The sequence below is a fragment of the Hemiscyllium ocellatum genome, chromosome 10 (genome assembly GCF_020745735.1).
Source record: "Hemiscyllium ocellatum isolate sHemOce1 chromosome 10, sHemOce1.pat.X.cur, whole genome shotgun sequence".
Classification (NCBI taxonomy): domain Eukaryota; kingdom Metazoa; phylum Chordata; class Chondrichthyes; order Orectolobiformes; family Hemiscylliidae; genus Hemiscyllium; species Hemiscyllium ocellatum.
In genome coordinates, this window is record NC_083410.1 from 20,654,013 (window position 1) to 20,678,583 (window position 24,571).

General features: G+C 43.0%; 1 protein-coding gene across 5 annotated transcripts in view; it reads right to left on the bottom strand.

Moving 5' to 3' along the window:
• Positions 1-24,571, bottom strand: part of ltbp1 (latent transforming growth factor beta binding protein 1) — a 371,964-nt gene that overhangs the window by 147,661 nt on the left and 199,732 nt on the right. For all 5 annotated transcript variants that reach the window (XM_060831324.1, XM_060831322.1, XM_060831326.1 and 2 more), the window contains 3 exons: positions 15,917-15,939; positions 14,133-14,223; positions 12,676-12,774 (listed from right to left, as the gene is read on the bottom strand). In XM_060831324.1, the coding sequence (XP_060687307.1) occupies positions 12,676-12,774; positions 14,133-14,223; positions 15,917-15,939 (213 nt within the window). The remainder of the gene's footprint in view (positions 1-12,675; positions 12,775-14,132; positions 14,224-15,916; positions 15,940-24,571) is intronic.

Sequence of the window (24,571 nt, forward strand, 5' to 3'; positions counted from 1 at the left end):
TAAGATGTTGGTACGGTCACACATCCGCCACATTACAGGAAGGATGTGGAGACTTTGGAGAGGGTGCAGAAGTGGTTTAACAGGGTGCTGAGGAATCAGAGGGTATGAGCTATAAGGAGAGGCTAGACAAGTTTGGGTTGTTTTCTCTAGAGTGACCAAGGCTGAGGGGAAACTTGATAGAAGTCTATACAATTATGAGACACATAGATAGGGTTGACAGTCAAAATATTTTTCCCAGAGTTTAATACAAGGGGGCCTGCATTTAAGGAGAGACAGGGAAAGTTCAAAGGAGATGTGTGGGGAAAGTTTTTACACAGAGAATTGTCAGAGTCTGGAACGCACTGCCAAGGTTGGTAAAGGAGGCAGATATAATAGTGGCGTTTAAGGGACTTCTAGATGAGCAGACGAATATTCAAAGAATGGAGGAATGTGGACCAAGGGATTATATTAACTTGGCATCATGTTCAGCACAAGATCGTGGGTCAAAGGGCCTATTCCTGTGCAGCACTGTTCTATGTTCAGGGCCTATTCCTGTGCAGCACTGTTCTATGTTCAGGGCCTGATCCTGTGTGGCACTGTTCTATGTTCAGGGCCTGTTCCTGTGCAGCACTGTTCAAGTTCAGGGCCTGATCCTGTGCAGCACTGTTCTATGTTCAGGGCCTGTTCCTGTGCAGCACTGTTCTATGTTCAGGGCCTGTTCCTGTGCAGCACTGTTCTATGTTCAGGGCCTGATCCTGTGCAGCACTGTTCTATGTTCAGGGCCTGTTCCTGTGCAGCACTGTTCTATGTTCAGGACCTGTTCATGTATGGCACTGTTCTATGTTCAGGGCCTGTTCCTGTGCAGCACTGTTCTATGTTCAGGACCTGTTCCTGTGTGGCACTGTTCTATGTTCAGGACCTGTTCCTGTGCAGCACTGTTCTATGTTCAGGACCTGATCCTGTGCGGCACTGTTCTATGTTCAGGGCCTGATCCTGTGCAGCACTGTTCAAGTTCAGGGCCTGATCCTGTGCAGCACTGTTCTATGTTCAGGGCCTGTTCCTGTGCAGCACTGTTCTATGTTCAGGGCCTGATCCTGTGCAGCACTGTTCTATGTTCAGGGCCTGATCCTGTGCAGCACTGTTCTATGTTCAGGACCTGTTCCTGTGTGGCACTGTTCTATGTTCAGGACCTGTTCCTGTGCAGCACTGTTCTATGTTCAGGGCCTGATCCTGTGCGGCACTGTTCTATGTTCAGGGCCTGATCCTGTGCAGCACTGTTCAAGTTCAGGGCCTGATCCTGTGCAGCACTGTTCTATGTTCAGGGCCTGTTCCTGTGCAGCACTGTTCTATGTTCAGGGCCTGATCCTGTGCAGCACTGTTCTATGTTCAGGGCCTGTTCCTGTGTGGCACTGTTCTATGTTCAGGATCTGTTCATGTATGGCACTGTTCTATGTTCAGGGCCTGTTCCTGTGCAGCACTGTTCTATGTTCAGGACCTGTTCCTGTGTGGCACTGTTCTATGTTCAGGGCCTGTTCCTGTGCAGCACTGTTCTATGTTCAGGATCTGTTCATGTATGGCACTGTTCTATGTTCAGGGCCTGATCCTGTGCAGCACTGTTCTATGTTCAAGGCCTGTTCCTGTGTGGCACTGTTCTATGTTCAGGGCCTGTTCCTGTGCGGCACTGTTCTATGTTCAGGGCCTGTTCCTGTGCAGCACTGTTCTATGTTCAGGACCTGTTCATGTATGGCACTGTTCTATGTTCAGGGCCTGATCCTGTGCAGCACTGTTCTATGTTCAGGGCCTGATCCTGTGCAGCACTGTTCTATGTTCAGGGCCTGTTCATGTATGGCACTGTTCTATGTTCAGGGCCTGTTCCTGTGCGGCACTGTTCTATGTTCAGGGCCTGTTCCTGTGCAGCACTGTTCTATGTTCAGGACCTGTTCATGTATGGCACTGTTCTATGTTCAGGGCCTGATCCTGTGCACCACTGTTCTATGTTCAGGGCCTGTTCATGTATGGCACTGTTCTATGTTCAGGGCCTGATCCTGTGCAGCACTGTTCTATGTTCAAGGCCTGTTCATGTATGGCACTGTTCTATGTTCAAGGCCTATTCCTGTGCAGCACTGTTCTATGTTCAGGGCCTGTTCCTGTGCGGCACTGTTCTATGTTCAGGGCCTGATCCTGTGCAGCACTGTTCTATGTTCAGGGCCTGTTCCTGTGTGGCACTGTTCTATGTTCAGGGCCTGTTCATGTATGGCACTGTTCTATGTTCAGGGCCTGTTCCTGTGCAGCACTGTTCTATGTTCAAGGCCTATTCCTGTGCAGCACTGTTCTATGTTCAGGGCCTGTTCCTGTGTGGCACTGTTCTATGTTCAGGGCCTGTTCATGTATGGCACTCTTCTATGTTCAGGGCCTGATCCTGTGCAGCACTGTTCTATGTTCAGGGCCTGTTCCTGTGCAGCACTGTTCTATGTTCTATGTAACTGCAGAGAGAACTCCATTTTCTGCTCTTAACTGATCTGCCTAATTATTTCCAACTTCAGCATCTAATTCAGAGTTGGGAAGAGAAAATTAGCTTGCACCAAATTTTGAGAGTAAGGCACACATCAGTACAATATCACTGCGTGTCCAGAAGCTATTGAATTTGACCAAGCTCTCCGTCCATGACACCCACAATCCATGTGCTCACTAATGCTGCGATCTTCTGTCATGTCTGTGTAACGATAATAGTTTGACTGTGTATAGCCTGAAATGGTATTCAGAGCTCAATCAGTGCTAACTCTGCCTACTTTTTTCCCAATTTCAAAGCCAAGTCCTTAAACGCTAAGCATTATGGCACTCATTAACAAGCTCAATAACTTGATTGAGGTTTTTGGAGAAAGTAACCAAGAAGATTGATGAAGACAGAGAGACAGACATTGTTCGCTTGGACTTTAGTGAAGCCTTTGGCAAGGTTCCACATGGTGAACTAATTAATAAAGTTAGATCACATGGGATTAAGGGTGAGCTTGTCAATTGGATACAAAATTGGCTGAAAGGCAGGAGACAGAGAGTGATAATGGAGGATTGTTTTTCAGTCTGGAAGCCTGTGACCAGCAGTGCTCCACAGGAATTGGTCTGGGTCCACTTTTGTTTGCCATTTATATCAATGATTTAGATGAGAATCTAGAAAGCATGATTAATAAATTTGCGGATAACACCAGGATTGGTGGTTTTGTGGACAGTGAAGAAGGTTATTGAAGATTACAAATAGATCTTGATCAATTAGGAAAATGAGCCATGGAGTGGCTGATGGAGTTGGATATTGCATTTTGATACAACAAACAGTGGCAAGACTTATACAATTAAAAGCTGGGGCTTGGGCACTGTTATAGAAGAAAGATACCTCGGGATTCAGGTACATAACTCTTTGAAGTTTATATCAAACCTCCTGATGAAGGAGCAGCGCTCCGAAAGCTAGTGCTTCCAATTAAACCTGTTGGACCAAAACCTGGTGTTGTGTGATTTTTAACTTTACATCAAATATAGATAGTGTGGTTAAGAAGGCATTTAGCATGCTTGTCTTCATTGCTCAGACATTAAATCATAGGAATTGTGGTGTTACGTTGAGGTTGTACATGGTGTTGGTGGGGTCTCTTCTGAAGTATTATGCCCAATTCTACTTCGCCCTGCTATTGGAAGAATATTATTAAGCTGGAGAGGGTTCAGAAGAGATTTACCAAGATGTTACTGGGAACGTAAGGTTTGAGTTATAAGGAGAATCTGGATAGGCTGGGATGTTCCTCACTGGAGCATAGGAGGTTGAGAGGTGACCTTATAGAGGTTTATTAAATCATGAGGGCTATAGATAAGGTGAATGGCAGATGTCTTTTCCCTAGGGTGGGGATTTCAAGAGTAAGGGGCATATTTTTAAGGAGAGAGGAGAAAGATTTAAAAAAGACATGAGGGACAATTATTTTACATGGAAGGTGGTTTGTGTGTGGAATGAACTTGCAGAGGAAGTGGTGGATGTAAGTATAGTTACAACATTTGAAAGACATTTAGATATGTACACTAATAAGAAATGTTTGGAGGGATATGGGTCAAGCACAGGCAGGTGGGACTAGTTTAGTTTGGGATTATGGACTGGTTGGACCGAAGGGTCTATTTCCGTGCGATATGACTCTATGATTGTTTAAGGAAAAGTGCCAGGATATCAGAACATTGTTCGAGACACAATATTGTTTTTGACAAAATTGAAGGACCTTTGCGGCAGGGGTACAGACAACGAAAATTGTTTTTGCCCAGTTTTTGGGCCTACTAATTGGGCAAAGTGGGAACAGCAGCAAATACAGGCAGCAGTCAGCAAAAAGGCAAATGAGTGCTTCATCACTTAGCCCTCTCTTTAATGGCCGAACTGAAGGGGATGTTGAGTGAAGCTTGTCTTTGTTTCGGTCACTCAGAGGTACCAATCCCTTACGCTCTGTTTACAGAGTGCTGCAGCTATCTTCCAGCACACAACTGCAGGTATGAACCTTTTGCTGCACAGTGGATACAGGTGCCATTACAGCAGATGACAATGTTTGGTGTGTGAGGGAATCGCGGTGGAGGGGGAACTGTAGGTGCACTGTCTGCAAACTGACACCATTGATCTTCCACGTTTTGTAAGCAAAACAGCAATATAAGAATGAAGAGTTGCAGTAGACAAGTGGCTACTCAAACCCACTTTGTCTTCAATTCGGGCTTGGCAGATCTTCCATATTCCAATCTTTATCTTATTTCCATTGATCCATTTAGTGCCCAGCATCTGTCGCCCTCAGTCTTGGGCGTGCTCAATGACTGAGCATCCACAGCCCTTCAGAGTAGAGTTCTAAAAGATTTATAAACGTTCCAGTGAAGACACTTCTCCTCAGGACGGACATAAATAGCCAATACCTCGTTGCGAAACAAAATCAGAAATTGCTGGAGAAACTCAACAGGTCTGGCAGCATGTGGAGAGAAAACAGAGTCAAAATTTCAGGTTTAGCGACCTTTCTCTGTGAGACTAACCCCTGACATTACTTGGCCCAGCAGGGGAAAGCACTGTGTCAGTCCACAATAAATACCATAAATGCTTAGCTCCAAATAAAATTCAAGTTGCGAAGTCATCCAGTTCCAGCACTTTCACTGATATAGGGGTAATACAATTAGGAATGAGACTGGGAAGGAAATGAGAAAAACACATTTCTGAGACCAATATTTGACATGAATGCCTTGCACCTTTTAAATTCAATTTGAACTGAGGAATTCTTCAGCTTGTTGCCAAGGACAGGAAGAGGAAGTGACATTATTCAGGAGGTCATAGGTTACCAACTGGATGTGTCCCCCCCTCCCTGGCATTCATGACCAGTGGAACAATACCTCTGAATAAGAGGTATCGGTGAGAAATTCCACAGTCCCCTGAAAATCTGTGGGGGTCAACAAATACCCTGACACAGATTGGAGGTCAAACCCTGATAGCCATATGGCCAACACGTTAAAAAGAATTAACTCAAACAGGGTCATCTGTGCACAGCTCCCAGCTCTCAGTTAAAAGGTAACATTGTCAGCTGAGAGTTTGCAAAATGGGATATGTTGGAACCTGAAGCATGACAATTGTTGCACTGTGGTTTGTGAGGGGAACAAGAGTATATTTTTGGTTCAAACCAAAATTGTTTCACGTCACTTTGTTTAACCTTCAGCTCCTCCTCAGAAAGATGGCTTTGGGAATATCCGTGGCGTATCCGTGATTGTGCCCTGGGTACAGGTTTCAACCGCAGAGAAAATGTGAGGCATTTGCCACCGAAGCGAAAAGCAAAGCTGTACTCAGTGCAACCAATGTCCTTTACTCCAGCAGCCTGTATCATTCAGGCAAATGATCCAACACTAAAGCTGACACGCGCTTTCCCATTGGGAACACCAGCAGCCAAGGAAAACATCACTACGCTCCCCATTAGACATTTTCACCCCTGGTTACATCACCTCAAGTGATTCTGATGCAGTGCTAATTTGCCGAACCCAAACGTATTTTTACTTTCATTTGACCAACTCCAGAACAAATATTTACAGTACACGCTCACTGGGTAACTGCACTGTTAATAATATGATTCCTCCCGATATGCATCTACGAGAATAACATTCAAGATCAGATCAGCGCCAAAATACTGCTGAGGCTGGATTGAATGATGTAAGTTCAACAAGCAAATTGGATGAGTTTTTTGGTGGAAATGTTTATTGTGCAACAAATGTAACAGAGATGACGGACAGGTCCACCCGCCCCACCACAGTGTCTGGCTGTAGCACCGAGAGTTTACTTGTAACCAAGTACTTATGAGCTACAGATAGCCCCGAAAAGAAGGACACCAAATGGCTGCAGCTTGCAAATTGTTACCTTCCACGTTTGTTCATGTGTGGAATAGGGAGCTCCTCTGACTAACAGAAAGATACTTTGTTCTGTATGCCAGCTGATAACCCACAAACAACCAACCCCTGCAAGCAGACTATCTGGGTCTAACACAGGTTCTGTACATTTTGAGGAGCTGGTGGCATGTTGGTAATACTGCCACACCCAGAGGCCCGGCCGATCAATACTCGGGATACCTGGTTTAAATCCAGCCACAGCAGGTGGGGGCATTACAGTCATACAGCTCTACAGCACGGAAACAGACCCTTCGGTCCAACTATTCCATGCCAGCCCGATATCCTAAATTAATCCAGTCCCATTTACCAGCATTTGGCCCATTTCCCTTTATACCCTCCCTATTCATATACCCATCCAGATGCCGTTTAAATGTTGCAAGTGTTCCAGCCTCCACCTCGTCTTCTGGCAGTTCATTCCAGACACACGCCATCCTCCGTGTGAAAAAGTTGCCCCTTAGGTCCCTTTTATATCGTTTCCCTCTCACCTTAAACCTATTAAAAGCAAGTCTATGTGTGAGTCCAGCCCCACAGCAATGTGGTCGATTCTTCACCACCCTCTGAAATGGCCCATGAAGCTGCTTGCTGTAAGGACAATATGGAATTGCTGCAGCTTGCTCAACAAATTCTTGCCAAAAATGTCCACAAAAATACCGAAGAGTAAAAATTTCACCTATCTCCTCTCCTAATGTCTGTGTGTATTTAATTGGAAAGAAAACAGGTTCATTTCGAACATTTTCAGGTGGGCCACCCGTTGATGATATTGCCCCATACACCATGAAGACTGGTGACATGATTGGCCGAGTGTGACAACTATAGAATTACACTGAGGCTGCAGAAAGAGGTAGTGATGGGTTGGATTTAACATGCCCCCACTACTGGGATGGGGGGGGGGGGGTGCATGTTAAATGCAGTGCCTGCTACCTGTCCACCCATCCGTGCCTCTCCCTGCTACAATTTTACTGACAGCAGAGTGAGCATTAGATAGCCCATTGGACTAGTGAACCAATTGAGGCTCCTAAATGCATAACTCGAGCAGTAATTATCACCACCACTCGGATTAGGCTGGTGGCAGGAGACAGCTATAACATTCATTCAACACAGCAGCTCCCACCTTCTGTGGGCTGGGGAAAGGGACCTCCTTTATTGGCTTCCTGAGCCCACTAGATTGCCTCCATCCTAGGTTCCTTCCATAACCACTTTCCTAACTTTTTTTAACCCCTTCCCCCCACCTTCCATCAAACCACACTCCAAAAGGTGAAAGGATTTCCCAAAAGATTGGCGCAGACTTTGGCCTTGTGACACTATCGCTAGGCTTGTCATCCAGAGAGACTGGTAATATTCTGGAGACCTAGGTTTGAATCACATCATGGCAGATGGTGAAATTTGAAGTCAATTTTAAAAAATTTTGAAGCTAATTTCATCAAATGATGACCCATGTGGGCAGCACGATGGCTCAGTGGTTAGCACTGCTGCCTCACAGCACCAGGGTGCCAGGTTCATTTCCAGCCTTGGCCAACTGTCTGTGTGGAGTTTGCACATTCTCCCCGTGTCTGCGTGGGTTTCCTCTGGGTGCTCCGTTTTCCTCCCACAATCTAAAGATGTGCAGGTCAGGTGAATTGGCCATGCTAAATTGCCCATAGGTTAAGTGCATTAGTCAGAGGGAAGTGGGTCTGGGTGGGTTACTCTTCAGAGGGTTGATGTGGACTGGTTGGGCCGAAGGGTCTGTTTCCACACTGTAGGGAATCCAATCTAATTATTGTACAATCTCATTTGTTTCACTCATGCGCTTTAGTGATTTCAGTTTGTAAGTCCCTTCAGGGAAGGAGCATGCTGTCCTTATCTGCTCTGGCCGACATGTAACTCCCAGACCCACAATAATGTCATTGAATCTTAACTATCCTCTGAAATGGGCTAGCAAGCTACTAGGTTCCAACTGAGGGCAACTAGGAATGGGTAATAAATGCTAGCCCAGATAGCGGCGCCCACATCCCATGAATGAATAATAAAAACATTATGTATCAGTTGTTTCTCAAACACACACTGATCAAACAATACCACCTGTTCAAAGAACTGATGGAAGAAAATAACTTGAAGGATATCAAGATTAGTACGAATTCTTTGTCAAGAGCACAGTTTTAATGGATCCTGACGTTAATGCACAACTTTTCTATATAGTACTTTTAATACAATAGAAGATCTAAAGATGTTTCAAATTAATAAACAAAATTTGACATGAAGAGCTATTTAGACAGATAAGAGCAAAGTAGTAACGGTTGTCTTAACGAGGGAAGTGAGGAGGTGAAGGAGTTTAAAGAGGGAATTCCAGAACTCAGGCAGCTAAAGGTTTGGCCATCAGTGGTGTAGTGATTAAAACCAGGAATATTCAAAGTTAAAAATCACACAACACCAGGTTATAGTCCAACAGGTTTAATTGGAAGCACACTAGCTTTCGGAGCGACGCTCCTTCATCAGGTGATATCACCTGATGAAGGAGCGTCGCTCCGAAAGCTAGTGTGCTTCCAATTAAACCTGTTGGACTATAACCTGGTGTTGTGTGATTTTTAACTTTGTACACCCCAGTCCAACACCAGCATCTCCAAATCAGGAATATTCAAGAGATCAGTATCAGAATAGTGCTGATATCTCAGAGATCTACAGGACTCGGACAGAATACAGAGATAGGGAGAGACAACCTCCCAAAAGGATCTCAAATTAAAGAGGGCAACAATGTAGGTTAGTAAGCACAAGGGTGATTGGGTGAATGAGACTTGCAGACGATGGGACATCGACTAGGAGTGTGTCAAATTGGTCAATTCTAGAGTTAACAAAGGCACAAGTAAGGGTTTCAGCAATGGATGAGCTGAGACAAGGGCCCTGTCAGCTGATGTTATTGAAGTGGAAATAGGCTGCTTCATGATGGAGCAGAGATGGAGTCAAAAACTCATCTTATTGTCTAAGATGAACCCAAGGTTGTGACCCGTCTGATCTATCCTCAAACACTTAGTAAGGAGAGGGATGAATTTGAATAGAATTTGGAGATAGTCCAAAGTCAATAGCTTTGGTATTCCAATAATAAACATGAGGAAATAACTGCTCATCCAGTGTTGAATGTTGGATACACAATCTGGCAATTTAAAGATAGTGGAAGGGTCAAAGGCCATCGTGGGGAGATTGAAATGAGCTTCATTACTGATGCTGCAACTTTCAGATGGTGTTGAAGGGCCACATATAGTTGAGAAATTAGCCGTCTAGGCTCCACAAATAATGTGGTAAACAGAACAGGACTCCAAGCCCTCCAAGTCAAACAGCAGTTGCCTCTGCAATCTGTGGAATATTTCACTAGGCACAAGCTGTAATGTCCAACAATAACTCTGTGCCTACAATGTTCTGGTCACAGCTGTCTCGAATTTTAATTTTACTGGACAAGAGTCATTTGCAAACACCTAAATACAGAAGGAACCTTTGTAAGACTCAATCTAATCTTTAAATAAACATTGCTGAGGATGTTTAATAGGAAACTAAATCCACTGTACTAATTTAATTACTTTAGTAATCCTGTTTCCAAATATAGAGTCAGACTTGCTTTAAACATCCTTCACCTGTTTAGCTGCAGAGAGACAATAATGAAAGCTGGAACACTTAGATTCACTTTAAAAGCCAACAGACTATTTTTAGCATTATTTTAATTGTTAAAAATTCACATATCAAGGGCTACTATAAAATTTCATAAGACAGTTAAAAAGTAACCCTTTCTTCACCTTTACTCACAGCTTCAGTTTCTTAGGAGTCTCCATCATCTGTACTTGCAATAATAATTGGAAGAGAGTGAAAAGTCACGTCCATCACTGTAGATTAGTTCTGACAAAATGACACACCCAGAGTTCATTTGCAAGCCAATTGATGTTGGCACTATCACAAGTCATCATGTTAAAAATCACACAACACCAGGTTATAGTCCAACAGGTTTGTTTGGAAGCACTAGCTTTCGGAGCGCTGCTCCTTCATCAGGTGGTTATCAAGTATAAGATCATAAGACATAGAATTTATAGCAATAGTGTGATACAACTGAAATTATACATGCGGTGTCCTATGATCTTACACTCTACAATCACCTGATGAAGGAGCTGTGCTCCGAAAGCTAGTGCTTCCAAACAAACCTGTTGGACTCTAACCTGGTGTTGTGTGATTTTTAACTTTTCAACCCCAGTCGAACCCTAGCACCTTCACATCATAAGTCACAATTGTTTTGCTTGAACTTTGCCGATGTAGTTCATTGCTTTCTGAATGTGCCATTTTCAGTAACAAACCTTGTTCAAGTCACTCTCCTTTTATAATGTGACATGAATTTCATCTATTTACTACTTTCAGAAGACTGAATCATTTCCTTACTATGCCCAAAATACTAGCAAGGAGGGAGGGAGAATTGTCTTGAAGAAGTAATCAGAACATTGAGTGGAAGAGTTGGGATGTCACGTTGCGGCTGTACGGGACATTGGTGAGGCCACTTTTAGAATACTGGCAGAAGCTGTAATGTCCCAATGGTAACCCCATTCTTAAGATATCCTACAATGTTCTGGTCACAGCTGTCTCACATTCTGGTCATCTTTCCACAGAAAGAAATGTTGTCAAACTTGAGAGGATGTTGAAAAGAATTTACAAGGATGTTGTTGACTGGACAGTTTATTTTGCAGTGCAAGACTGAAGAGGCTGGGGGTATTTTACCTGGAATGCAGAGGCTGAGGGGTAACCTTATAGAAGTTTATAAAACCATGACAGGGCATGCATAGGGTGAATAGCCAAGGTCTTTTTACCACAGTGGGGGAGTCCAAAACTGGAGGCCATAGGTTTAAGGTGAGAGGGGAAAGATTTAAAAAGGACCTGGGGGGTAACTTTTTCATGCAGAGGGTGGTGTGTGTATGGAACAAGCTGCCAGAGGGAGTGGGGGAGGCTAGTACAACATTTAAAAGGCATCTAGATGGGTACATGGATAGGAAGGGCTTAGACGGATAGAGGGCAAATGCTGGCAAATGGGACTAGGTCAGATTGGGGTGTCTGGTCAACTTGGAATGTAGGGTGTGTTCATTGTTGTATAACTCAATAACTCTAAGTGAAAACAGGGCTTACAGCAGCTTGTGGAATTGGTGGTTGTGGTCAGTTAGATCAGTTCACTAGAGCTGAAAATGTGTTGCTGGAAAAGCGCAGCAGGTCAGGCAACATCCAAGGAACAGGAGATTCGACATTTCGGGCATAAGCCCTTCTTCAGGAAGGGCTTATGCCCGAAATGTCGAATCTCCTGTTCCTTGGATGCTGCATGACCTGCTGCGCTTTTCCAGCAACACATTTTCAGCTCTGATCTCCAGCATCTGCAGACCTCACTTTTTCCTCAGTTCACTAGAGAGCTAGAATGTGATGAAGAATGATATAACAGCATGTGTTCGCTCCCTGTTAGAACCCTGGTCTGTCACAGTTGTGCCTCCTCCTTTTATCACAGGTTTGTAGATTGGTGCCCTCAAGCTATCCATATCTAATTAGCTCTCTCTAATGGACGGGATACATATAGCCCTATGTCAACTTTGAGTAAATATTTAAATTATTGGTTTTCACCTAAGTAAAATGACTGGCTTTGATGCATTCATTGAAAATTACCTAGAGTACAATCATATCCCGCAATTCATACCATTCAGCACAATTCTGGCTTAGTGGAAAAAGTTTAAATGCTGCAAAAATAAAAGTAAATATTGGGGAATTAGCCCAAAGGAAGGAATTTGGTTGAATCTTTTAACTCAGTGGGCAATGGATTTGTTGAATAAGTTACCAGGTGTGACCACTGAAGCGCTTTAAATTAAGAAATATTTGGGGGTATTTCTCAAGAATTTGAATTAAGGAATATGGTGGGAGGCAGATGAATGCTTGATCTCAAAGTTTTAGTTCGAAAGAGAGTTTCCTCATTCCAACAGCTTTTCTCCATTTCTGACAGTTTGTAAATTTCACACTATCACCCCATCATATTCCTTTCTGGTCGAATCGGAATGTTCACAGAAATGAAATTTTCAAGAGTGGTCTAAACTAAAGTTTGATAATACAAGTCACCAAGATTAAGCTTCTTTATTTAGGTGATTGATGTTCCAACACAAAGGAACAAATAACTATGGCTTCTGCTAACGTAACTCTGGCACAGATAAGCAGAAATCCCAATGTATCTGGAGGCTCCTGCAGAAAGCTATGATGGTTGGTCAGGAGGGGCCCCGAGTTAACCCCAGCGACTCGAGTTTACTGTACCTGCGACTTGAGTAGATGCAATGAAATGGGTCAGACTGGAGGTGGACACATCTGGGGCAATGTGGACCGGGTTCGGGGGTGAGGTTTTTTCCACCACTGCTGTTATAAAATAAGAACAAAATAAAATCCACAGGTCAGAATGCAAAGTAGTGTAGCAGTTCATTTTCACCTTTAATTAAATGTAGCTTAACTTCGCCAAGGGCAGCAGATTCAGCACGGGCAGGAGAGTTCAAACACATTCTCACAGGTTAGGGTGAAGGTTACAGTCAGAGTTAGGATTGGGCACGGGGTTAGGCACAGGGTTGGGGACATGGACAGGGTCTGGGTTTGAATTAGAGTTCAGAGTTCGAGTTAGAGTCAGGGATAGTGTTAGGGCTAGATGTGGTAGAGTTCAGAGTCAGAGTTAGATTCAGGGATAATGTTAGGGCTAGGTGTGGTAGAGTTCAGAGTTAGAGTTAGATTCAGGGATAGTGTTGGGGCTAGGTGTGGTAGAGTTCAGAGTTAGAGTTAGATTCAGGGATAGTGTTGGGGCTAGGTGTGATGGTGAGGGTTATTTTAAGATGGTCACCCCAACAATCAATCCCTGTGGATGACAAAAGAAAACTATTGCAGGGAAAGAGGCCTTTTTACCATGTGCACCCAAACATGATTCTCCTAAGGCTAAGTCTCAGCCAAGAACGGGAGCTGCCACATCATGGTATATGTTGCTGGATTAATAATCCAGAGGCCTGGATGAATACTCTAGTGCCCTGGGTTCAAATGCCACCATAGCAGCTGCTCCATAAATGTGGAATTAAAAACTGGTCTCAGAAACATCATGAAACTGGCCGATTGTTATTAAAAATCCTACTGATCTACTCATTGGGGAGGGAATTCTGCTGTCCTCATCCAGTCTGGCCTACACAAGTCTCCAGAGCTTGCATTATACGTGAGACTCTGATTGAAATGGCGCTCCACGGTAACAAACTGCTTGCAGTCTGGGTTCACCTGGACAAGAGCAGTTTGAGAGGGCAGCTCACCAGCACTTTTCTGGGGAAATTTGGAATGGGTTAAAAACACTGGGCACATCCCAAGCAGAAACTAGTGTATTAACAGCACCCACACTGCCTGGGCCTTGCTGTTGTCCCATAACAAATATGTGAGAGGAGACTTTGGGAAAGAGTGGAGGCAAGGAACTCCCACGCTCAGCTTGTCCTGTTAAAATTTAGCAATTTGTTAAACTAACATCTCAATCAAATTTCATTGTAGAACTGCAAGTAATGTTCATCACCCTGATGATGCTCAAAATACAGATCAGCACCTGATACAGACAACAATCAAAAGTTAAAAGCATCAAACAAACCACAAATAGAACAACTGCAATATCCACTGTGGCTACAGCTACAAAAAGAGTGGGGTTGGGGAGAGATCAGAATCAATGCAAAGTGATAGTTGGTCACGATATAAAGAGAACATACCAGGGTAGCCCGAGTTGATCTGGATGGTGGTAATGCTGGGCGATAGCTGGGGCAGGCCAGATTCCACAACACGCTCATCTTTTACAAGTTCCTAAATGTAATGAAAAGATTATGTTATGTTTCAATTTAAGGGTATTTTGATGAAAGGTTAGTTTCAAAGACTCGGCATTTTTATAAGAGTGAGTACGCTGACCAATCCAGTGATTACTACATCTGAAAAAACCACTCTTAAAGTCAGACACAACCACATTTAAATGCTACTTGCATGACCTGATCTGCTTATTGTAGTTTTTGGATTCCTCAGATTGTGACATTCACAACTCCTTTGGTTTTATCCTCCTCTCCTTCTCTTTCCCCTTCCCTTCAGAAGTGTCTACCCCTCACCCTACTTCACTGCTCTGAATCCTGCATTACACTTCTGTTTCTCTCTTCCTCCAAATATCTCCTCCCTTCCTGAACAGCTGTCTTGTTATCCTCCACTTCTGTCTTCCTTTCAGCCAAACTTTCTATTTCTAATCTTGATTTCTTCTTCATTTTGGTCTTGGTTTTCCTTCCCTCATGTCTGTCTCTTTCTCTCCTTCTCCCCTCTTCTCCCCTTTTACTCTCTTTTCCCTCCTGCACTTTGGGGTCTCTTCTTCCTTTACTTTGAGCTCTCTCCTCCTTTCAGGAGTCCCTCTATCTCTTCTTCAGTACTCCCTCTATCCCTGCCTTAATTCCTACCTCTCTCCTGCCTCTTTACTCTCTTTCTGGAAGGGGTGAGGGTTTTGTAAACTGTAGAATGCACAATCATCGCTTGCAGGGTTGGCAGTTAAGTTTGGTTTGGATATTTTAATCCGACAATCCAGAGTTTATCAAATTAACACTCTGGCACTGGTTCAAGGTATGCCACTGTGTTTGTATTAAATGGAATTGGACACTAGCAGGATAGCAATAAATGATCATAACCCGTGGGATTCATGAGCAAACCAGAAAGCAGTTCAAATACTTGTCAGCTTTTACTAACAAAACTAACAGTGACAGTTGTTTTTCTTTAAGGTTATTGTTAAACTGCCATCCGAAGTTTATAGTGTGTTATGTCTAGGAGAAAGTGAGGACTGCAGATGCTGGATATAACTAGCTCAAGTATGTGGCGCTGGAAAAGCACAATAGATCAGGCAGCATCCGAGGAGCAGGAGAGTTGACATTTCAGGCATAAGCCCTTCATCAGGAAATGTCAATTCTCCTGCTCCTCGGATGCTACCTGACTTGCTGTGCTTTTCCAGCGCCACATACTTAAGCTTGTTATGTCTGACTGGTTCAGAAAAATAAATTACTAACGGTCAGATTTTCCAATGGCAGCAGCGATGAGTGGCTACAAGTGGGAATCTGAAAGCTGTTTTGTCCTGCTCAGAGTATACCTGGGAAGTTTAAATACCTGAGGGGCAGAATTCCATCCAGGTCCCTTTGAGAATATCTTCCAGAGCCTGGATGGTCAGCAGCTGTATTTGTGTGAGAAAGAAACAAACTGCCAATGACAATTTGTTACTGCAGTCTTCACAGGGAATGCATTCAGAGAGACACCTGCTCACAAAACTCTCAGCCACATACTCGTTGAACCTCCCACTATCACATCTGCTGTGAGTTTCATTACACATGGGCATCTTGTTGCCTAGGTTCAATTGGCACCCTATCTCAAGAATGGATTGGACTGATCTTCATGCCTAATTCTGTGCAGTTAGAGAATTGAAATATTCATAGCCAACAGCCTGTAATTACAATTGTCATATTAATGTTGAGTAACCTACCTGTTCAGGTGTGCTGGTAGCCACTGGAATGAAAAGAGTTATAAGAAGAGATTAATTTGAGAATATTGTGTAAATATCTAACATTAACACGTGCATAAAGGCAATGTTTCTGTTCAAATTCTAGAAAATAATGTGGTTTATTTGCAATTAATGATTTTGGAGAACTTTAGACTAACAAAAGATTTAGAAAAGCAAACAGTTCATCCAGATTGTGTTGAGTCAACATAATATATACCTCCCCACCAGAGAGGGTACCAGACAGGGCAAGATAGCAACACTGCTGGTCATGTCAGATGATACACTCTCTCCCAACTTAAAAAAATACAACTTACACATCAAAACATAAAATGGTATGTGACTAAAACAAAACCCTGCTTAAAATTTAACTGGTTACGTTCCATATTTAACTGGTCATGCTCTATATTTAACTAGTTTATGTTTCATATTTGTTTTTACTGTCATCATAATCTATGACCAATAATTACAGAGCAAGCAATATATTTTAAAAAGAGGTATTTTTGCTTAACTGCGGAACACGTCTCACCAAAGTGGAATTTTTGATAAGAAATAGTGAAGAGGACAACCTGCCTGGTCTTCTTTTTATTTCTGTCTAGGGATGAGTCTAACTCTGCTTTCTCAACATCTCAGCTTTGACATGAACTCCCAATTCCACTCAATAGTCAGGACTCTGACACTGATTTGTCTTACTCCCTGTGCTACTCTGGGGGATTCCGTAACACTTCCAAACTCCAGAGGATATGGGCTCAGCCTGTCTAGCCTTTCCTCACAAAGCAATCTGCTTATTCCAGGGATTAATTTAACAAAGTTTTCTCTGGACTGCTTCCAACACATTAACATCCTTATGCAAGTATGGTGACCAGTATTGTACACAATGTTTACCCTCAGCTTAGATGACTATCGAAATGCCTTCGTTCTTAAAAAGGCTTCCATTTTTTCCATCCTTTCCCCAAATACCCCATCAAAGTGTTATATTTCATTCACTGGGTCACTGTGCATTTATCATGTGGCCCTTTCAAATGTTCATATTTGCAATGCTCACAGCATTTGTGCAGGTCTCAAATATTCTGTAACCTTAATGTGACGATGAGCAGGAGAGTTCCCCAGATAATCTCCCTCACATTTACCTCTCAAACAACATCACCAGAAAGCAGACCATTTGATCATTTTAACAATATCTTTGCGAGGGCTTAAAGTACACAAATTGACTTTCTCACCTACCACCCCACCAACCTGCGCATACAACGTATTATCCGCCGCCATTTCCGCCACCTCCAAACGGACCCCACCACCAAGGATATATTTCCCTCCCCTCCCCTATCAGCGTTCCGCAAGGACCACTCCCTTCGTGACTCCCTTGTCAGATCCACACCCCCCACCAACCCAACCTCCACCCCCGGCACCTTCCCCTGCAACCGCAGGAAATGTAAAACTTGCGCCCACACCTCCACACTCACTTCCCTCCAAGGCCCCAAGGGATCCTTCCATATCCGCCACAAGTTCACCTGTACCTCCACACACATCATCTATTGCATCCGCTGCACCCGATGTGGCCTCCTCTATATTGGTGAGACAGGCCGCTTACTTGCGGAACGCTTCAGAGAACACCTCTGGGCCGCCCGAACCAACCAACCCAATCACCCCGTGGCTCAACACTTTAACTCCCCCTCCCACTCCACCGAGGACATGCAGGTCCTTGGACTCCTCCACCGGCAGAACACAACTACACGACGGCTGGAGGAGGAGCGCCTCATCTTCCGCCTGGGAACCCTCCAACCACAAGGTATGAATTCAGATTTCTCCAGCTTCCTCATTTCCCCTCCCCCCACCTTGTCTCAGTCGGTTCCCTCAACTCAGCACCGCCCTCCTAACCTGCAATCCTCTTCCTGACCTCTCCGCCCCCACCCCACTCCGGCCTATCACCCTCACCTTGACCTCCTTCCACCTATCCCACCTCCATCGCCCCTCCCCCTAGTCCCTCCTCCCTACCTTTTATCTCAGCCTGCTTGGCTCTCTCTCTTATTCCTGATGAAGGGCTTATGCTCGAAACGTCGAATTCTCTATTCCTGAGATGCTGCCTAACCTGCTGTGCTTTGACCAGCAACACATTTGCAGCTGCAACACTTCCTACATTATTACAATCATGACTCGACTTCAAACAAACAGTTCACTGAGAGGAGAACCGAGACATCGTGAGGTTGTAAAGGATACTATACAAATGCAAGTCTGCCTTTGACAATATTCGCTATGCAAATAAATTTGTTAGACACGCCTTACCATTTCACCAACTTGTGCCAACAGAGTGGCTCCAATGACTAGTCAGGCTGTTACCATCACCACTGGGTGATGCCAGGGAGCAGAGGAGAAAGCATAAGCAGTAGATTGGGAAACAATAAACTTAAAGACCCCTTAATCGAAAGTGCCACTGCTAACTGTTGTAGAATCTCATATGTCCGGACCAGAGGTATGCATACGACTGATGATAAAAAGGTAACTTGTGCCATTTATCTTTTACTCTTCATAAGTAACGACTTATAATGGGAAGATGCACCGACTGATCTCTGACGAGAGAGTCCCCTATCACAATCAACCACTTCAAATCTGGCATACCCCTTATTACACTGGAGCTATTCTCAGTACCAGAAACCTGGCAGTCAGTGCTACATTGCCCTGAGAGTCCATCACTGCCTACATTTTCCAAAACAGCATACTTGTTTGAGATGGGGAGAACCACAGGAGACTCCTGCACTACCTGCCTCCCTCTCCTACCTTTCCTGGAGGTAACCCAACTACCTGACTGTATCTTTGGTTCATCTCCCTTCCTGCAAATGCCATCCATCAAACGCCAGCTCCTGTAAATTCCTCACTGCCTCGAACTGCCACTCCAACTAATCCATGCAATCCGATGGGATTTGTAACCAAACACACTTCCTGCAGATATAATCATCAGTAGCATGGAAACTCTCCCTAATTTCCCACATCCAACAGGAAGAACACATCATGTTGCATATTAAAGGCCATCTTTGCAGCTTAACAATCTACACACCCAGAAAATAGCATTCTTAGTGCTCCAAAACACTGTTCCAGGTTAACTTAGCAGCTATGTTTTATATATTTAAAGTTTAATCAAGAGACAGAGCTCAATAAAAATATATAATCAAAAAGAACACACTATACTCACTATTGTAGATTCACAAAAAGAACTAGCCACTTAGCTGCTCCCCTGCTATGACCTTCTCTCACATGTTCCCCCAAGGTCAGATGTGAATTTCGCTCTTTGTTTATTTTCTTAGACAAACTCTGATGTCAGGAGGTACTTGAAATCAAACAGTAAAGGCAGTAGCTGTGAAGGTTCATTGCTGGGTCAGATAGCAGTGTAGGTTTCTTTCTCTGTTCATTCACTTCCCATCATGTGGTCACTGTCTTTGCCTCCCTTCCTCTTATTTTAAAGTGTCATTGTTTTGATCATTTTTTCCCCCAAGAGTCCCAAAATAGTGCATCAGTTTATAAAACAGTAATTACCACTCCTAAAATTTGAGAAAATTAGCTCCAACACTGAAAATACCTCAAAAAAGGAGCAGCACGTACAGCCACAACATTTTCCCATCCTCCATCTTGGATTACCCAGAATCCCCTACACATGTTGTACACATTGGAACTGACAACAGGAAGAGATAAGGACGAGATTCTGAGGAGACAATATAGGAAGTTATGCAGGAATTTAAAAAGGAGGTCCTCATGGATAGTAATATCTGGATTACTCCTGATACGAGTGAGTGAAGGTACAAATGGAAACATAGAGTAGATGAATGCATGGTGAGGAGCTGGCACAGGAGAGAAGTATTCACGTTTTTGGATCACTGGAATCTCTTCTGGGACAAAAGTGACCTGTACAGAAAGGACAATTGCACCTGAGTTAGAAGGATCTAATATACTGGTGGGGAAATTTGCTAGAGCTGCCTGGGAGGATTTAAACTAGTAAGGTGGGGGAGTGAGACCCAGAGGGATGGTGAGGCAAGAGATCAGTCTGAGCCTGGTACAGTTGGAAAAATGAGTAAGTCAAACAGTCAGGGAAGGCAGGAACAAAGCAGAGAATGAGGTAGGACTGATAAATTAAACTATATTTATTTCAATGCAGAGGTCTAACAGGGCGGTAGATGAACTGAGGGCATGGTTAGGAACATGAGACTAGGATATCAATAGCAATTACAGAAACATAGCTCAGGGATGGACAGGACTGGCAGCTTAATGTTCCAGGGTACAGATACTATAGGAAGGATAAAAAGGGGAGCAAGGCCGGAGGGGGAGTGATGTTGTTGATTAGGGATAACATTACTATTATACTTAGGATAAATATTCCTGGAATACATCCAGGGAAGTTATTTGGATGGAACTAAGAAATAAGAAAAGGCTGGTCACCTTGTTGGGAATGTACTATAGACCCCAAATAGTCAGTGGGAATTTGAGAAATACATTTGTAAGATCTCAGAAATGTCAGAATAATAGTGGTTATGTTAGGGGATTTTAACCTTCCAAACATAGACTGGGACTGCCATAGTGTTAAAGGTTTAGATGGAGAGGAATTTGTTAAGTGTGTGCAAGACAATGTTCTGATTCAGTATGTGAACATACCTACTAGAGAAGGTGCAAAACTTGACCTAATCTTGGGAAATAAGGCAGGGCAGATGACTGAGGTATCAGTGGGGGAGCACTTTGGGGACAGCGACCATAATTCTTTTTAGTTTTAAAATAATGATGGAAAAGGATAGACCGGACCTAAAAGTTAAAGCTCTAATTTAAAGGAAGGCCAATTTTGATGGTATTAGGCAAGAACTTTCAAAAACTAACTGGGGACAGTTTTTCGCAGGTAAAGGGATGGCTGGAAAATGGGAAGCCTTCAAAAATGAGATTCTGAGGGTCTAAAGACAGTATGTTCCTCTTGGATTGAAGGCCAAGGCTGGTAGGTAAAGGGAATGCTGGATGACTAAAGAAATTGAGGGTTTGGTTTAGAAAAAGGAAGCATATGTCAGATAGATGGAGTGAATCCTTAGAAAATTATAAAGGCAGTAGGAGTACACTTAAGAGGGAAATCAGGAGGGCAAAAAGGGGACATGAAATAGATTTGGCAAATAGGGTAAAGGAGAATCTAAAGGATTTTTACAAATACATTAAGGACAAAAGAGTAACTAGGAAGAGAATAGGGCCCCTCAAAGATCAGCAAGGCAGGCCATGTGTGGAGCCGTAGGAGATGGGGAGATAGTAAATGGGTATTTTGCATCAGTAATTACTGTGGAGGAGGACATGGAAAATATAGAACGTGGGAAATAAATAGTGATATCTTGAAAACTGTCCATATTACAGTGGAGGAAGTGTTGGACATCTTAAAATGTATAAAAGTGGATAACTTCTCAGAACCTGATCAGATGTACCCTAGAACTCTATGGGAAGGTAGGGAAGTGTTTGCTGGACCTCTTGCTGAGATTTTTGTATCATCGATAGTCACAGGTGAGGTGCCGGAAGAAGGTTACCTTAGAGTACAATGGTATCTTGATCAGATGGGCCAATGGGCTGAGAAGTGACAGATGGAGTTTAATTTGGATAAATGTGAGGTTCTGCATTTTGGAAAAGCAAATTAGGACAGGACAGATATACTTACTGATAAGGTCCAAGGGAGCGTTGACGAACTAAGAGACCTTGGAGTGCAGGTTCATTTTTCCTTGAAAGTGGACTCACAAGTAGATAGGATAGTGAAGAAAGTGTTTGTAATGCTTTCCCTTAATGTTCAGTGAATTAAGTATAAGGGTTGGGAGGTCATGTTGCGGCTGTACAGGACATTGGTTAGGCTACTTTTGGAGTCATGCATGCAATTCTGGTCTCTCTCCTATAGGAAAGATGCTGTGAAACTTGAAAGGGTTCAGAAAAGATTTACAAGGATGTTGCCAGGGTTGGAGGATTTGAGCTATGGGGGGATGTCTGCATAGGCTGGGGCTACTTTCCCTGGAGCTTCAGAAGCTGAGGGTGAGGGGTGACCTTATCGAGGTTTATAAAATAATGATGGGCATGGATAGGGTAAATAGACAAGGTTTTTTTCCCTGGATTGGGGGAAAAACTAGAGGGCATAGATTAAGGGAGAGAGGGGAAAGATTTATAAGGCACCTAAGGGGCAACTTTTCATGCGTGAATGGAATAAACTACCAGAAGAATTGGTGGAGGCTGGTAAAACTACATAATTTAAAAGGCGTCTGGATGGGTTTATTAATAGTGAGGGTTAAGAGCAAAATGCTGGCAAATGGGTTAGGATATCTGGTCAGCATAGATGAGTTAGACTGAAGGGTCTGTTTCCATGCTGTACATCTCTTTACTCTATGATTTGCTTCTGGGCAAGATATCACATTCTCTCACAAGATTCCTTCATGGTCTAAGATCAGAGATGGAGAAATATTGCTGGGGCAAAATACAGGAAGACAGTTGTGAATATCTAACTATTCACAGCATTGGTGAAGAAAAAGGGATAGAACCAAATTGGAGACAAAATAAATACAAGGCAGTTTGGTTTTGCTTTTGCAAGCTGCCACACATTGAAAAGGAATGGCAAATGCACCCAGATATTCCCCCCAAAACGTTTGCATTTTGTGAAATATTGCTGCTGTGTGAATAATTTGTACACCAGTCCCATCTAGAATTCTCTTCCCAACAGACGTTTGTTGGATCAACCAAAATATTAAAATAGTGAACCCTGTTGGAATTCTTATCTTCAATTAATATTTGATTGGAGGCTTTTGGGTGCAGCCTGCCCGTTTGTCAGATTTTGCAACGTTTATTAAAAAAAAATTGTGTCAAAATGGCAACGGCATTTTCCAAACTGGACAACAAACACAAGGGCAAATGTCATGCGGCATCCATGTTTACAGTAGATTGATAGAAATGTAGGGACATGAGAAGCCACACACCCCTTTACAGCACAAACCTGTTTTGGGTACTTTCAAATAGTTAATACTTCCAGTAAATCAGAGCTACAGTGTGTTTGGTAAAAGGGTCCCAGATCTCTTTGCCATGAGATGACATGCATATAACTGAGGCCACCTAAAACGTCCAGCTGTTATCATTTCATACATTGCTGGCTTCATGGTCAAGATACACCATCAAATTTTAACAGCCTGTTATACATGAGATATTTTACGGACGGAAATGTTCCTTAAAAAAGCACAAGTACTGAACTAAAATGGCTGCCGTGATCACCTGATCATTGACTGAGCTGAAAAATATGTTGCTGGAAAAGCGCAGTAGGTCAGGCAGCATCCAAAGAGCAGGAGAATTGACATTTCAGGCATGAGCCCTTCTTCAGGAATGAGAAAAATGTGTCCAGCAGGCTAAGATAAAAGGTAGGGATGAGGCACTTGGGGGAGGGGCGTTGGAAATGCGATAGGTGGAAGGAGGTACTCACTGAAATCCTTGTAGAGGGAGAAAGAGAGCTTTTTCAAGGAAGGCATCCTTGCAAGAGGATTTGCAGTAGGTTAAAATCTTCTAGGAGAAAGTGAGGACTGCAGATGCTGGAGATCAGAGCTGAAAAATGTATTGCTGAGGCAGGTTCAGGAGAACAAAATGGAATAAATGAAAATGTCTGCATTTAAATTACTGTTTTATCTAAAGTCATTGAAACCAGGCAACTGAGTCAGGTTTCAAGAAGCTCACATTGTATCTCCTATTTTAATTCAACCTGATATGGTAATATAATGTATTGAAGATGAAGAGTTTGCTGGCAAGTTGTACAATTTGGAAAGCTAATGAAGCTAAACTCATATGTACAAACAGAACAATATTTCAACAGCAGTTTTTAAGCGGCACAGCAGAGAGAAATAACATGGATTATCAACAGCAATAACTGAAAACCTCTCTCCCTCAGTTAGTCCTTAGCATCTCAAGACAATACTCGATGGAAAAGCAAAGTGGTCATCATCCAAAAGGTACCTACCAAATGTCATCACTATTGAGGATACAAGTCAACCATTAAACGGCGGTGGTCTCAGGTTTAAATTCTAACAGCTCAGGGACTCTTAAAGACTTTTAGACCGTGTTGCTTTTATTCTTTCTGCCAGTACCAGATGTTCTCCCATTTAAACTTATTACCTGTGTTTGTGGTATTTGATGTCACATTTTAAACATTTTTTCCTCAGGATTGGGGTTAGAAGGTAACAAAGTTGTTCTTTCTTCCTTTCAAGGAAGCCTTTTAATTAGATCCTTCATTTTGATTGAGTTAACTATCTTTAAATGGCAGATGAAACAAAAATATTTGTTGCAATTGACCAAGAGGGGATTAAAAAGGGAGCTGAATTATTCCTCCATACCTATCGCAACAACATATACAGAATTTCTGATTTCACTGAAAAGAAAATACAGCAGCTTTCTGTAAAATACGTTCCAGATTTAGAATGTTGCCCTTTTACAGTTTCAAAGCATTAAAGCTTCTGCATTCAGAACAGATGTTCATCTACCATTATATGGAATTAAATATAGTAACTTCAGTGTGGTAGATGTCCTTGGACAGTTCTTTAAGAGTCAGTGGATATAAGGAAGGGTAATTGAGGAGAGGTAAGCAGACATATGGCTAGAGGTAGACTTTAAGAAACCTTGCAAGTA